This window comes from Aethalodelphis obliquidens, unplaced genomic scaffold (assembly GCF_003676395.1).
Source record: "Aethalodelphis obliquidens isolate GAN/ISIS:26980383/991018 unplaced genomic scaffold, ASM367639v1 scaffold9, whole genome shotgun sequence".
Lineage (NCBI taxonomy): Eukaryota > Metazoa > Chordata > Mammalia > Artiodactyla > Delphinidae > Aethalodelphis > Aethalodelphis obliquidens.
The window spans coordinates 40,267,695-40,282,297 of record NW_020837953.1 but is presented as its reverse complement, the minus strand read 5'-3'; the positions used below and the strand labels follow the sequence as shown (position 1 = coordinate 40,282,297).

At 47.6% G+C, this 14,603-nt stretch overlaps 1 protein-coding gene across 1 annotated transcript; it reads right to left on the bottom strand.

The window, feature by feature from the left end:
- Positions 1-23: 23 nt before the first annotated feature.
- On the bottom strand, positions 24-8,861 carry LOC113621465 (spermatogenesis-associated protein 21-like). The gene is made up of 4 exons (XM_027108295.1): positions 8,733-8,861; positions 6,918-7,069; positions 4,871-5,084; positions 24-1,434 (listed from the first exon to the last, which is right to left on the bottom strand). The coding sequence occupies exons 1-4, from the start codon at positions 8,859-8,861 to the stop codon at positions 1,135-1,137; spliced, it is 795 nt and encodes a 264-aa protein (XP_026964096.1). The 3' UTR covers positions 24-1,134.
- Positions 8,862-14,603: the final 5,742 nt, after the last annotated feature.

The window sequence follows — 14,603 nt, the reverse complement described above, 5'->3', positions numbered from 1 at the left end:
CTTCTTGGGTGTCTAGGACATGACCAAAGCAGAACCTTAGGTTCTTCCTGTCTGCTCCTTCCCCAGTGTCACCACCTTGGTTAATGACACCACTTGTTGCTCAGGCCCCAAACCTAAAGCCTCTTTTTTTAAATTGAAGTACAGTTGATTTACAATATTATATTAGTTTCAAGTGTACAACATAGTGGTTCAATATTTTTGTAGATTATACTCCCTAAAGGCTCTTTTGATTCCTCTTTTTCCAACCTACCATTCCACCAGGCAGACGATGACTGTATATTCACAGGTTGCTCAATGAAATCAAAGAACTGGGAAGTGGCAGAGTTGGCAGAGGTGGGGATGGCTGGGAGGGGGATGGGAGCCTCCCAGGTGTTCAGGGAAGCTTTGGGTTGTGTGCTGTGACTGAGAGCAAATGGGTGGAAGAAATCCGTGCTGATGTGGAAAAAGCCACGACCTGGGGTGAATCCAAGGACTCTAGAGTATAAGAGCATCCTTGACCCCCACCCAAGATGCACACACATGCACATGTGCAAACACACACACACACGCATGCACATACATGTGCACACTCATGCAAACACACAGGCACACGCTCACACCTTCCCCAGTTTGACTCCAAATACTGTCCCATTTCTGCCTCTGCCCCCTTCATCCTCCTGATCCCCAGCCCACCCTTTCCCCATCCCCACTGTGGCTCTACTTACAGGTGGAGGAACAGGCCCCAGTGCTGCCTGGATCTCCACAGCCTTGTCCCTAAACAAGGGAGGAACTCCCAGGTGAGGGAGGGGCTCGGCTCAAGTCTTGCCCCTTGCACACTCCTTCTCTCAGCCCCCAGGACACTCAGGTCCACCGCCCCAGCTTAGTTCCCCTGGCCTTCTAATCCCAGACGGGCTCCTCATACCCTCACATCCCCTGTGGGGACATGGCTCTTGAAGAATAGGCCCGTGGAACAAAGAATTCTGGTATTAGAGCTACTATACAGATGGGGAAATGGAGGCCCAGCGGGGCATGACTTGACCAAGTTCTACATCATATCAGGAGCTGTCAGGACTAGAATTGACCTCCCCTGTAGCTTAGCAGAACAGCAGTCTTGTTGGGGTCAGGGAGTGGGGTGGGGGGCCATCAGAGGATGCCTTACCTTTCTTTGGGTGTGTTAGGTCTTGGCATAGATGGTGGGGAAGAGTGGGCCGTCTTTTCCTCCAGAGTTGCCGTGGGCATTAGGGACATTGCTTCCTGGGGACTGTCCTCATGTCCCCCTGAGCCAGGCTCTGGCAGAGCGCCCTGTGGCCTGATGGGTGGGGTGTCCACTTCCTTGGGGGGCTTGTCCCCCAGTTGCTGTCCACAGCTGTCCAAGGTGCAACAAGCCTCTGTTGGCTGCACTATGTCTGACTCATTGGTGGCCAGGTGACCTGGGAAGGGCTGACACTCTGGGTCCTGCCAAGGACAAGGACATCAAGATGGTGAGCCCTATCTTGGCTCTCAGTTGACCCTCAACACTCACCAGAGACCAGCTGTCAAACCCTTACTCAAGCAAGCACTGCAAGCATTACCTTACTGAGTTCTCCCAGCACCCCTAGAAGGTTGCCCACTTTCCATCATTTTGAGGGATGAGGACATTGAGGCCCAGAGGAGGCAGGACCTGCCCAAAGTCATATCCAGGCTTCTCTGTGCAGGTAGAATGGGAGCCTGCGGAAAGTGAGATGATCCTCTTTAAATGGGATTTCCCAAGGGATGTTTCAAAGAACCAGAGTCCTTCACGGCACTCCCTACAAAGGGGATTTTTACACTAACTGATTTTAAGACTTTAGTAAGTTGCTATAATCAAGACAGTGTGGTGTTGGAATAAGGATAGACAAATAGATGAATGAAACAAAGTAGAGAGACTCACACATATGTGGTCAAGTGATTTTCGACAAAGGTGCACACTCAGCAGAGAAAGGATAGTCTTCAACAGATGGTGCTGGGATGGTTGGACAGCCATATGCAAAAAATGAACCTCAATCCATCACTCAGACCATATGCAAAATATTAACTCAAGGTGGATCATAAACCTAAATGTTAAACCTAAAACAATAAAACTTCTCAAAGAAAACATCGGAGAAAATCCTATGTGACTTCAGGTTGAGTAAAGATTTCTAAGAAATAATACCAAAAGCACAGCCATAAAGAAAAAGCTGATCAATTAGACTTCATCAAAATTAAGAACTTCTCTTCTTTGAAAGTCACTGTTAAGAGAATGGAAAAGACAGCTCCCAGACTGGGAGAAAACATTTACAAATTAACATATATTATAAAGGACTTGTATTCAGAATATATAAGAACTCTCAAAACTCAAGAATAAAAAAACAACCCAGTTTTGTAAAAAAAGGTCAGAAAGTGAAATGACAATCCATAGAATGGAAGAAAAAATTTGTAAATCGTAGATCTGATAACAGTCTCGTATCCAGAATATATGAAGCGCTCTTACAACTCAACAATAAATTGACTAATTCAATTAAAATGATGGGCAAAGTATTTGAATAGGCATTTCTCCAAAGATATACAAATGGCCCATAAGCGCATGAAAAGATGCTTGACATGATCATTAGGAAAATGAAAATAAAGACCACAGTGAGATTCAACTATACACCTATTAGAATGCTTAGAATTAAAAACTGACCATACCAAGTTTTGGGGAGGATGTGGAACAAGTGGGACTCTCATACATTGCTCATGGGAATGTAAAATGGCACAACCACCTTGGAGAAAAGTTTGGCAGTGTCTTAATAAGTTAAACATACAAATACCATATGGCCCATTCTACTCCTAAGCATTTATTTGCCCAAGAGAAATGAAAGTACATGTACATATAGACATGAATGTTTCTGTAAGTCTTATTTGTAGTAGTCAAAAAGTTGAAACAAACCAAATGTCCATCAATAGATGAAAGAATGAAGAAACTGGTTTTTGTTTCTTTCCACTGTACAGCAAAGTGATTCAGTTATACATATATAAACATTCCTCTTCATATTCTTTTCCTATATGGTCTATCACAAGATATTGAATATAGTTCCCTGTGCTATATAGTAGGACGAGAAATTGTGACATATCCGTACAATGGAATATTACTCAGCAATAAAAAGAATAAAGCATTCGTCCACACATTAACATAGCTGACTCTCAAAATAATCATGATAATTTAAAGAAGCCAGACTAAAAGAGTGGATACTGTATGCTTCTGTTTATGGAAAATTTTGGGAAATACAAACAAATTTATAGCGACAGAATGCAGATCAGTGGTTGCCTGAGGCTGGGGGTGAGTGGGAAGAGAGATGACAAAGGGGCACAGAAAATTTTGGGGGGTGATAGATATGTTTGTTTTCTTGATTGTGGTGACGGTTTCATGGGTATACACGTGTCCAAAACATCAAATTGTATACTTGAAGTATGCGCAAGTGTATGTCAATTATACCTCACTGAAGCTGTTTGTTTTTTTAAAAAAAACTTAAATCTTAAAATAAAAATAAATTAAAAGATATTTTACATTCAAATAAGTTTGGAAAAGGTACCACACTCTAACCACATCTTGCAGGGTCCCATAGTGCTCAGCAGCTAAGGAACAGATGCTAGAATATCCTAGCATTAAAAAAAAAAAAAAATTGAGGGCTTCCCTGGTGGCACAGTGGTTGAGAGTCCGCCTGCCGATGCAGGGGACACGGGTTCGTGCCCCGGTCTGGGAAGATCCCACATGCCGCGGAGCGGCTGGGCCCGTGAGCCATGGCCACTGAGCCTGCGCGTCCGGAGCCTGTGCTCCGCAACGGGAGAGCCCACAGCAGTGAGAGGCCCGCATACTGCCAAAAAAAAAAAAAAAAAATTGAGCTTTGTTTTTGTTTTTTTATAGTGAAAACTTTTATATTGAGAATTGGCCAGCTGGACTCAGTATAGATGATCCCAATTTTGTTGGCAACATCTAAAGCATCATAGTCAGGAGCCAGTCAAACATGTGCCTTCTTCTCTCCATCAGGCCTGATCAGGGTGTGGACCTTAGCCACGTCAATGTCATAGAGCTTCTTCACAGCCTGTTTAAACTGGTGCTTGTTGGCCTTGACGTCTGCAATGAACACCAGTGTGTTGTTGTCTTCTATTTTCCTTTCTTTTGTTTCCTTTTTATTTATTTATTTTTGGCTGCGTTGGGTCTTCGTTGCTGCGCACAGGCATTCTCTACTTGTGGTGAGCAGGGGCTACTCTTCGTTGCGGCGCGCGGGCTTTTCATTGCGGTGGCTTCTCTCGTAGCAGAGCTCGGGCTCTAGGCGCGCGGGCTTCAGTAGTTGTGGCGCACAGGCTTAGTTGCTCCACAGCACGTGGGACCAGGGCTCGACCCCGTGTCCCCTGCATTGGCAGGCGGATTCTTAACCACTCCGCCACTCCGACAAGGAAGGGAAGTCCCTTGTCGTCTTCTATTTTCTTCATGTCTGACTCGGTGGTGAGGGGAACTTGATGGTAGCACAGTGGTCAAGCTTGTTTCTCCTAGGGGGCTCTTCTGAGGATATTTGGGCTGCCTCCCGAGCCGCAGTGTTTTGGGCCATCGGAAGGTGAGTGACGTCCGGATCTTCTTTTGTGTGTGTGTGTGGCTATGGACGCCTTTCCACACTGCTTTCTTGGCCTTCAAAGCCTTTGCTTTAGCTTTGGCTTCAGGAGGGGCAGGGGCTTCCTTCTTTGCCTTCGGCGCCATCTTCGTGAAAAGCTGTCTGAGCTTTGTTAAAACCAGCATGTCCCGATTTTAATTTTACACAGAACCCCCCATCATCTCCTCCACCAATTCCCTGCTCCCTCGCCTCCCCTGTGGGTCAGTCATTCCATACCCTCCTGCCCAGGTCTCCATGGACATTACCTGGCGGCTCTCGGGGAACTGACCCTCCACAGTTCCTAGGTTCTGCTGGCTCCGCTGTTGGTCCTTGGTCTCCTTCCATGAGCTCTGCTGCTGCAGCCTTTCCTGTGCTGCAGGGACCCTGGAGGGCAGCACTTCCAGCTCACTTCCTGGCGTGGCCTGATTCTGGCCTGCTTGCAGCTCCCCGGGCCCTTCCTGTGGGGGCCAAAGATGACTGCTTCATCCTGGGGAGAACAGACAAAGGGACACCTCAGCTCCCAAACTGGGGCAGAGTTTTACATTCTTATATTTCTTCATAGTTCCCAGAGCACCCGCACAGGGCTCGGCACAACATAGGTGCATAACTTAATGCCTAGGAGAAAGAATAAAGGACTAATGTGAATTCCCCCAATCACAGACACTTTGAGGTCAATGTTTAAGAGAGTTAGGATTTAATATTTTATTATTACTTATTGCTTTTTAGAAAAAAAAAAGAAAGATCAGGGAGAATTGAGATTCAGAGAGGTCGGAAGACTTAAGCCTCGGGTCATTAAGCTGAAGTTGGCAGGTCCGGATTTGAATCTGCACCTATCTGATCTCACTTTAATATTCCGGAGTATTTCCTGCAGGCTTCTTCCTAAGGATATACATACATTTTTTTAATGGGGATTCATTTAAATACCATCTTCAATTATTACATAATTTTACCTAGTTGTATTGCGAATACAATTTTGCAATCTTTTTTCAATTAACAGTATAATCTAAATTTTTCCCATGCCAAAAATCTCTCATAAGCATGCTTTTTAATGAAAGTATAAAATTCTCTCTCTCTCTCTTTTTTTTTACTTTTTGGCCGCACTGTGTGGCATGTGGGATCTTAGTTCCCTGACCAGGGATTGAACCTGCGCCCCCTTCAGTGGAAGCGTGGAGTCTTAACCGCTGGACCGCCAGGGAAGTCCCCTAAAATTCTCTATTTTATAGAAAATCATAATTTACTTAACCATCCCCCTATTGTGAGCATTTAGTGCACACTGGCATTTCCAATTTTTTAGCATTTAAAATAATGTGGAAATCTTTGTGCATAAAACTTTGCCTGAATATGCACTTATTTCCTAGATATTTCTAGAAATAGATGAGGGTAAAGACAGTTTTAAAGCAGTTTAAACAAATTGCCAAGTGTGTAAGCAGATGTGTGGAAATGGTTTCTATTTCTGCCAGCACGGTGCGCAACGCCTGTCTCAGGGGTGCTGACACCTGGCTTTGATTGATTCCCCTAACTTATCGTGTAGAAGAGATTATTTAGAGGTTTTTGGTTATAATCAAATTTAAATGATAAGCTGACCAGTCTCCCAAGTCTTTCACTTTGCCTCTTTCTGGCTCTCTCTCCATTTTCTCTCTTTTTTTTTTTTTTTCTTTTTTTTTGCGGTACGCGGACCTCTCACTGTTGTGGCCTCTCCCGTTGCGGAGCACAGGCTCCAGACGCGCAGGCTCAGCGGCCATGGCTCACGGGCCCAGCCGCTCCGTGGCACGTGGGATCCTCCCGGACCGGGGCACGAACCCGTGTCCCCTGCATCGGCAGGTGGACTCTCAACCACTGTGCCACCAGGGAAGCCCCTCCATTTTCTCTTTTTAAAAAGAATATATTCTCACTGTAGGCAAGCTTAAAGATATATACAATATTTAGAAAGTAATAACAATAATTCCACATAAATGTGTGTTTCTGTGTCTCTCAGCCTCTCTTTTGTTCATTCTTCTATGAATTCAGTGAATACGTATTTATTGCTCATCTGCTACAGGCAGAGTCCACGGCATGAGGGATGTGAGGTTAAACAACACATAAATGCCCCTTGAACAAGACACATCACAGAAGTTTGTGGTCTAGTGGGGGAGCTCAGACAAAAGGTCAACATGAACAATTATTTAGTGTGATTCATGCTATGAAAGAGAAGTACAGGGGCTGTGACTTGGTGGATCCACCTTAGCCTGGAAGTTGTCCCTCCTCTCCCTCCCCACCAGGTGAGTCACAGGGGATTCTCTCCTGGAGCTGCTCTCTGGGAAGCCCCTGGCTCACCTTGGCCCCGCCGGAGGCATCTGCTCCTGGGTGCTGAGCTCTGGAGACCCCTCCTCTGATGCCTCTCTGTGTCTGGGCCCGTCCTCTGGCTCTCCTGGTTCTGATGAGGGCTGCTTCCCACTGTCTATCCCTTCAGCATCTGTAAACACAACCTAGAACGAAGATGCCCATGGTACTGGCTCAAGTGTTGGCCCATTCTGGAGGGATTCTCCCACTCTCTGGCATCGTCCTGGCCTCAGGGACGGGGAGATCCCGTGCCTAACTGGGGAAGACATTGGAGAGAGGCAAGGAGGAGACAAGGGGCAGGGGGAGAGAGGCTCGGTCAGCACCGATGGCTCCAGCGTGAACCTGGAGTCCAGAGTAGTACCTGGGCCAAGGGGATGCCACTGAGGACAACTTGACTGAGTGCCCTGGGGGACTTCAAGACCCTCACAAGTTCCAAGAGAGGCTTCCACAATTTCCGCTACTTCAGAGCTCAGGCTCTGGAGCTGGGTTTTGACGCCCATCACTCTCTAGTTGGGTGACCTTGAGTCAATGACTTAGAGGCAGCTCCAAGCCTCGCCTGAGGCAGCAAACTCCAGGCAACCTGGCTCAATCAGTTGATAATACAAGCTTTCACTGTGAGCCAACACTAAGGGCATCTACCACGGGGCAGGGCCAGTGTCAGGTGCCTCCAGGGCCTTAACTCAGTTAATCCTCGACATGACACACATGAGCCCATGAGGCTCAAAGGGCTGCAGTGACGTGCCCAAGGTCATACAGCTGGTTAAGTGGTGGCACTGAGACCCCCCTGACTATGCACATTGGAAAAATAAATGGGCAGGTAAAGGAAGCCCTGAATGTTTACCCCAGCCTCCTTCCAAGACCCCCATTTCAGGCCCTCTCCGGGGGCCTAGGAGAAGCCATGATTTATAACAGAGGCTACAGGGAGAGGGTGATACTTAATCCAAAGGAGTGTTGACTATTTTTATGGTGACATTTTTGGCTCTGGGGACACAGAAAGGAAGATCCTCTCTGTGCTCTTCAATTCTTGCCACTTGGCATTTTAAAAAAAATTTTTTTTTTTTTGATGGAAAGAGGCCGAGAGGAGCACTGAGAGCTTCGGTTGCAGGCTAGGGGATGAGGAGGGTCATGGATGGAAGATTTGAGCAGCTGTCAGGGGAATAAAGGATATAAGGGACAGGGAGGCTAAAGGCCATGGAAGTAAGTAGGCAATTCTTGTTTTGCTCACCCAGCCAGCATCTCTTTTGATAACAAAGCCAACATTCTTTTATGGGAAACTTCCTGTCTCCATTCGGCCCACGCGGCTCAGCGGAGCAAGCTGAGTACCACCTCTGGTTCCATTATACCAAGAGATCCAGGCCACTCTGCCCTGCCATGGTGACTGGTTCAGGGATAAACATATGACTACAACCTGGGCCAATGACACTGATACCAGAGACTTTCTTCAACTATTGCAAAGAGGCTCTCCTCCTGTTAGGAATGCTAAGGCAGAGGATGTAAGATGGGAAGATTTAAGCCTGGAGTGGCCAGGGCAATTCTTGCCATTTTGCAGAGAGAGCCTGCCTGGGAATGCCACAGAGGAAGGCAGAGCTGAGAGACACTCACTGAGCACCTTGATCCAGCCATACCTGAAGTCTACAGGTAGATTTGTCAGTTACGCAGGCTGATGTGTTCTCATTCCTGCCTAATCCAGTTTGAATTGAGTTTTGTGCCACTTGTAATAGAGGCTTAATTAAAGAAGTTGGGGAGGGAAGGAAACCTGGGCAGGGGAAAGGAAAGGTGGCTGCTGGGAGTAGAGATGCAGGTCCCTACCTGGCTGACTTCTGATATGGTGGGCTCAACACCAGCCCTGTTGCTGGCAGTCCTCAGGCCAGGACTCAGCTGGGCCTCTGGAGCCGTGATCCTACACTCCACGTACATCTGGGCGTTTCTGTTGTGCATTGTGCCAGGGCCAACGAGGGTACCGAGTGAGGAGCATCAAATGCTGTGTTCCCAGAAAAGAAATCCAATCAAAGTTCCACCAAGCCCATTACCTAACTGCCTCTTCAGCAGCCCACGTGGAGTCTGTCATGCAGAGAGCCTGGCTCAGGGGAAGAGGTAGGACCAGGCCTGGCATAGGAGAGGCATGCAGCAAGACCAGAGAGCCAGCCACATGCGTTACCCACATATTTTCCCCAATTCTCATGATGACTCTGGGGAAAAGGAGGCTCTGGGAAACAAAGTGACTTGCCCGAGGTCCAACAACAAATAGGTCACAGAGCAGGAATCAAACCATGGCCTATTGGGTCCCAAAACCCACACACTTTTCCCTACAGCAGCATTTCCTAACAGGTGTTCTTGGGGATATTGGTCCCATGAGGTACACCACAAAAAAAAAAGGGTTCTGAGGCCAAATGTGTCGGAAAGTGCTGAGTTAAAATGAAATAGGCTCTTTCCTGCAGGATTTCTCAGAGCCCTTAATATCCTAAGATGCATTTTAAGGAGAGCCCAAGAGGGAATTCCCACTGGCGGTCCAGTGGTTAGGACTCCACGATTCCACTGCAGGGGGCGCGGGTTCAATCCCTGGTCGGGGAAGTAAGATCCCGCATGCTGCACGGCGCAGCCAAAAACAGAACAAAACAAAAATAAAGAGAGCCCAAGGGTGTCACGGCTGCTGCTGCTAGAGAGGAAAATTCCGTTCTTCTTGGAGCTAAGGAATAGGAATGGGGAACGTCTGTCTTGGGGGCCCTAAAGTCACCAATGGCAATAGGTAGTTCACCAAATCACCCTGACCCTGCCCTGGACACATCCCTTTCTAAAGCCTTTCTTAGGGTCATTTTTTTTTTAAATAAATTCATTTATTTATTTTTGGCTGCGTTGGGTCTTTGCTGCTGCGCGCAGGCTTTCTCTAGTTGCGGCGAGCGGGGGCTACTCTTCGTTGTGGTGCGCAGGCTTCTCATTGTGGTTGCTTGTCTTGTTGCAGAGCAGGGGCTCTAGGCGCGTGGGCTTCAGTAGTTACAGCATGCAGGCTCAGTAGTTGTGGCTCACGGGCTCTAGAGCACAGGTTCAGTAGTTGTGGTGCACAGGCTTAGTTGCTCCACGGCATGTGGGATCTTCCTGGACCAGGGATCGAACCCGTTTCCCCTGCATTGGCAGGCGGATTCTCAACCACTGAGCTACCAGGGAAGCCCCTAGGGTCTCTATTTTTGCTTCTCCTACCCAACCTCCTATTTGGCTGTACTGCCACACCCTACACAAACATTCTGTTTTAATCTGGGCAGACTCCTGCGATCCTAACCCTGCAGATCCCCCAGCTTCTCTGCTCGTTTCCCACTTCTCTCTCTTTCTCCAGCACCTCCCACCCCATCCTTCAAGCTCCCACCTCTTCTCCAAGCTTCCAACCACCTTAGCCCTCTCTCCGGCCTCTGAATTCCTTTGAGGCAACATCAACACCCTTTCTACGGAGACGCCACGGACCTCTCTTCACTGTTAACTGGTTTCTAAGGGTAAATCCTACCCCCTCATTGAGACCTTGAGGATCTTGATGTTGCTTCTTCCACTTTAAATCATGACAGGCCGGCCACCATCCATGGAGGAACGTTCTGTTTGCTGGGCACGTTTGCCAACGGTATTCTAACCACCCTGTCCTTGAGGTCAGTGGGTTCAGCCCTGTTTTAAAGATATGGAAATGGAGGCTCAGGGTAGCCCAGAGTCTTGTCCAATACCACACAGCAAATCTGCAGAAGAACCGGCTTCAAACCCAGGCCTGTGTGACTCCCAAGACTGCTTATCTCACCACATTATCTTGCCTCCAAAGAAGCTTAATTCATTCCCTCACTCACCCATGCAATCACCAGTTGTTTAACAGACATGTGACATCAGGCCTTGGGGATACACTGGGGGTCTGGTAGCTCTCACAGTTTGTTTACAAGGGGCACAGGGGAGGTACCCTTAACAGCTGCCGACCCGAATCCCCTCTCCCTTCTCCTTTCCTCCCAACCTTGCCTACCCTCCAGCCCTACCCTCTGGGCCTGTATCACCACAATGCAAACAAGCCTCCGCTCCCAGGTGACCCCCACTCCAGGTGCAGCTCCAGCCTCCCAAAGGACCTAGGCTCTCACCTGGCACAAGGAGGTCAGCTCTGTGACCGAGCCCCTCTCTCTCTCCTTGGAGTTCCTCCCTTCTCTCCCATTAGGGCTCCCTAAGCCTTCCCCTTTCCTCTGAGCCTTCCTGCCCCAGGGTTAGATGACCCATCTGGGGGAAACCTGCCCCCCTCCCAGACCCCTCAAACGCACCCCCCATCGTCTCCACCTCAGAAAGCGCAGTCTCAACCTCAGAATTCTCAGGTCCCAGTATTCCACAAGCTGGAGTTTTAAGGGGGCAGAGGCTCCGGAGGGGATCCAGCCCCCTCTCCATCCCCATCTGGAGCTTACAACCTCTGTGAGAATCTAGATGAGAAGAGGAAGCCCCAAGCCTAGCAGAAAGGCATGGGATCTGAGGATAGAATTGAGGGGGGTGGGTGGCCAATAGAGACTCTGTCCCCCTTTCAGGGCACTTTCTTCCTCACAACTTCATTGAGATTTGATTCATGTATTGTACCACTCGTCCACTTAAAGTGTACAATTCAATGGCTTTTAGTATCTTCACAGAATTGGACAATCCTCACTCCAATTTTAGAATATTTTCATCACCCCCAGAAGAAGCCCCACACCCCTTAGCCATCACCTCAGTCCTCCCACCCCACCCCTAGCCGTAGGCAACCACTAATCTTTCTGTCCCTATAGACTTGCCTATTCTGGACATTTCATTTAAATGGAATCATACACTATGTGGTCCTTGGTGACTGGCTTTCACGGGGCAGATGTTTTCAAGGTTCATCTGTGTTGTAGCTTGTATCAACCCTTCATTCTTTTTATGGCCAATATACTACTTTTTTTTTTTTTTTGGCCGCACCGTGCACCTTGCGGGGTCTCAGTTCTCCAACCAGGGATTAAGCCTGAGCCATGGCAGTGAAAGCCCGGAATTCAAACCACTAGGCCACCAGGGAATTCCCCATTTTGTACATCCATTCATCAGTTGATAAACATTTGGGTTGTTTCCACTTTTTTGGATTATGAATAATGCTGTTGTGAACATCTGTGTACAAATCCTTGCTCTGCTTACCTCACAGGGATTATTGTGTCAAGGTAACCTCTTCCAGAGAGCCTTCCCTGACTGCCCCCAGGCTGAGTGGGATCTCTCTTCTCTTCGCTCCCACATCCCCCTGTGAGTTTCTTCCATCATAGCACTTTTCACTCCGCATTCTCTCTGTCTCCTCCTCTCTGTTAGCTCCATGAAGGCAGGAGCTGGGGGGGCCTCATCTCTGTGGTCCCATCACCCAGCACCTGGCCTATAGTCGATGTTCAATGCCCATCTTTGTTAGACTGAACTGAACGGGAAGTGCTCTGAACACATTGTAAAACCTGGCTGCCCCCTGGCACGGAGTGAGCATTCCCTTCCAGATTCATGAGAGGAAGGTGTCCTACCAGGGGCAGCTTCATGGGGAGGCCCAAAACAGTCACCGTGGGCTTCCCTGATGATGCAGTGGTTGAGAATCCGCCTGCCAAGACAGGGGACACAGATTCGAGCCCTGGACTGGGAAGATTCCACATGCCATGTGCATCACACTACTGAGCCTGCACCCTGGAGCCCGCGAGCCACAACTACTGAGCCCACGTGCCACAACTACTGAAGCCCATGCACCTAGAGCCGGTGCTCCGCAACAAGAGAAGCCACGGCAATGAGAAGCCTGCGCACTGCAACGAAGAGCAGCCTCCCACTCGCCGCAACTAGAGAAAGCCCATGCGCAGCAACAAAGACCCAACGCAGCCATAAATAAATAAATAAATAAATAAATAAATAAATAAATAAATAAAAACAGTCACCGTGGGCCACCTTCACACTGCTTGGCTTCCAGAAAGGAAGTGACGGATGTTGGTGCTGATGGTGGATGCTATCCCAAAGTTTAGCTCTTAAGAGCTGGTCCTAGATGCTCTCCCAGCTGAAATTTTCTCCAACTCAAAGGGTCCAGGTGCTTTACTCCTGGGATACCCTATTTTCCCCTACTGTTGTGCAGCACATACTGATGCAAAGACAGTGTGAAAGAGGAAACACAGTGCCTCATTCCCAAATTGCCCCTTGGCTTTGGGATGTAACCAAATGAACGCACACACACACACACACACACACACACACTCATTTACCCATTCATTCACTGAGCACTTACTCTGTACCAGACCCTGTGCTGCTGAACACAGGGATTCACAAAGGCAGGGACAGGGTCCTGCATCCAAGAAGCTTGCAGTCTAGGGACTTCCCTGGCAGTCCAGTGGTTGAGACTTCGCCTTTCAATGCAGGGGGTGTAGGTTCGATCCCTGGTCGGGGAGCTAGGATCCCACATGCCTCATGGCCAAAAGACCAAAACATAAAACAGAAGCAACGTTGTAACAAGTTCAATAAAGACTTTAAAAATGGTCCACATAAAATAAAATAAAAAACCTTTAAGAAAAAAAGAAGAAGCTTGCAGTCTAGTGGGAGAGCAGACATGTAAACAGAATGATGAGAATGTGAGGGGACAAGATTGTCAGTGTGGGAGTGTGCTCTCCCCTCCCATCTCAACATCTCTCCCCTCCAGCTTCTAAGGGGACTTCTGTCTCTGCCACTCCAGGACTTTAGGAAAATGAGTTAGGAACAAAGAACTAGGAGGAAGAAATCTCACTTCTCAATTTCTTCTTTGCTGTGCAGAATCAGGGTAAGGAGCAAAGTTGAAATTAGAAGTTAAATCAATTCACGTAAAGAGAGGTTAACTTCATACCCACTGGGATGACTATTATCAAAGGAAATGGAATATAAGTATTGGCAAGGATGTGGAAAACTGGGACCCTTGCTGGTGGAAATGGAAAATGCAGCTGCTGTGGAAAACAGTTTGGTAGTTCCTCAAAAAGCTACACATAGAATTACCATATGGGCCAGCAAGTCCACTTCTAGATATATACTCAAGAGAACTGAAAACAAGGACTTGAACAGGTATTATTCACCAGTAATCCACAGCAGCATTATTCACAATAGCCAAAAGGTGGAAACAACCCAAATGTCCATCAGCAAATGAATGGATAAAATGTGGTGTATCCGTTGTTGACCTGAAATAAATAGACCGCCAGAATTTCTCCAGCAAAGATGGGTTTACATGAGATCAGCAGAGAATTGCAACTCAGAGTCTGCAACAATGGCCAGCCATGTGCAAGTTCCCTCGGGGCAAGGGAAGCAGAACTCTTTCACAGAGGGGGAAAGGAAGTTGGGAAAAAGAAGGATACAGTAAACAAAGAGTTCGTGGCTTTTCATTGGCTGAATTCTTGCCAGGAAAGAAGAGGAGTCTTTCTTCTTCCTGTTGGGCTCTGCTATCATCCCAGGGTGTAAGAGCTCCCCATGCTGGTCTCCTATTTAATTGCAGTTTCTGTTTATTAATTGTTTTACACCATACAATAGAATATCATTTAGCCATTAAAAGGAATGAAATTCTGATACAGGCTATGACATGGATGAACCTTGAAAACATTACACTAAGTGAAATAAGCTGACACAGAGACAAATTCTGTATGATTCCACTTATATGAGGTACCTGGAATAGGTAAATTCATATACAGAAAGTAGAATAGAGATTACCAG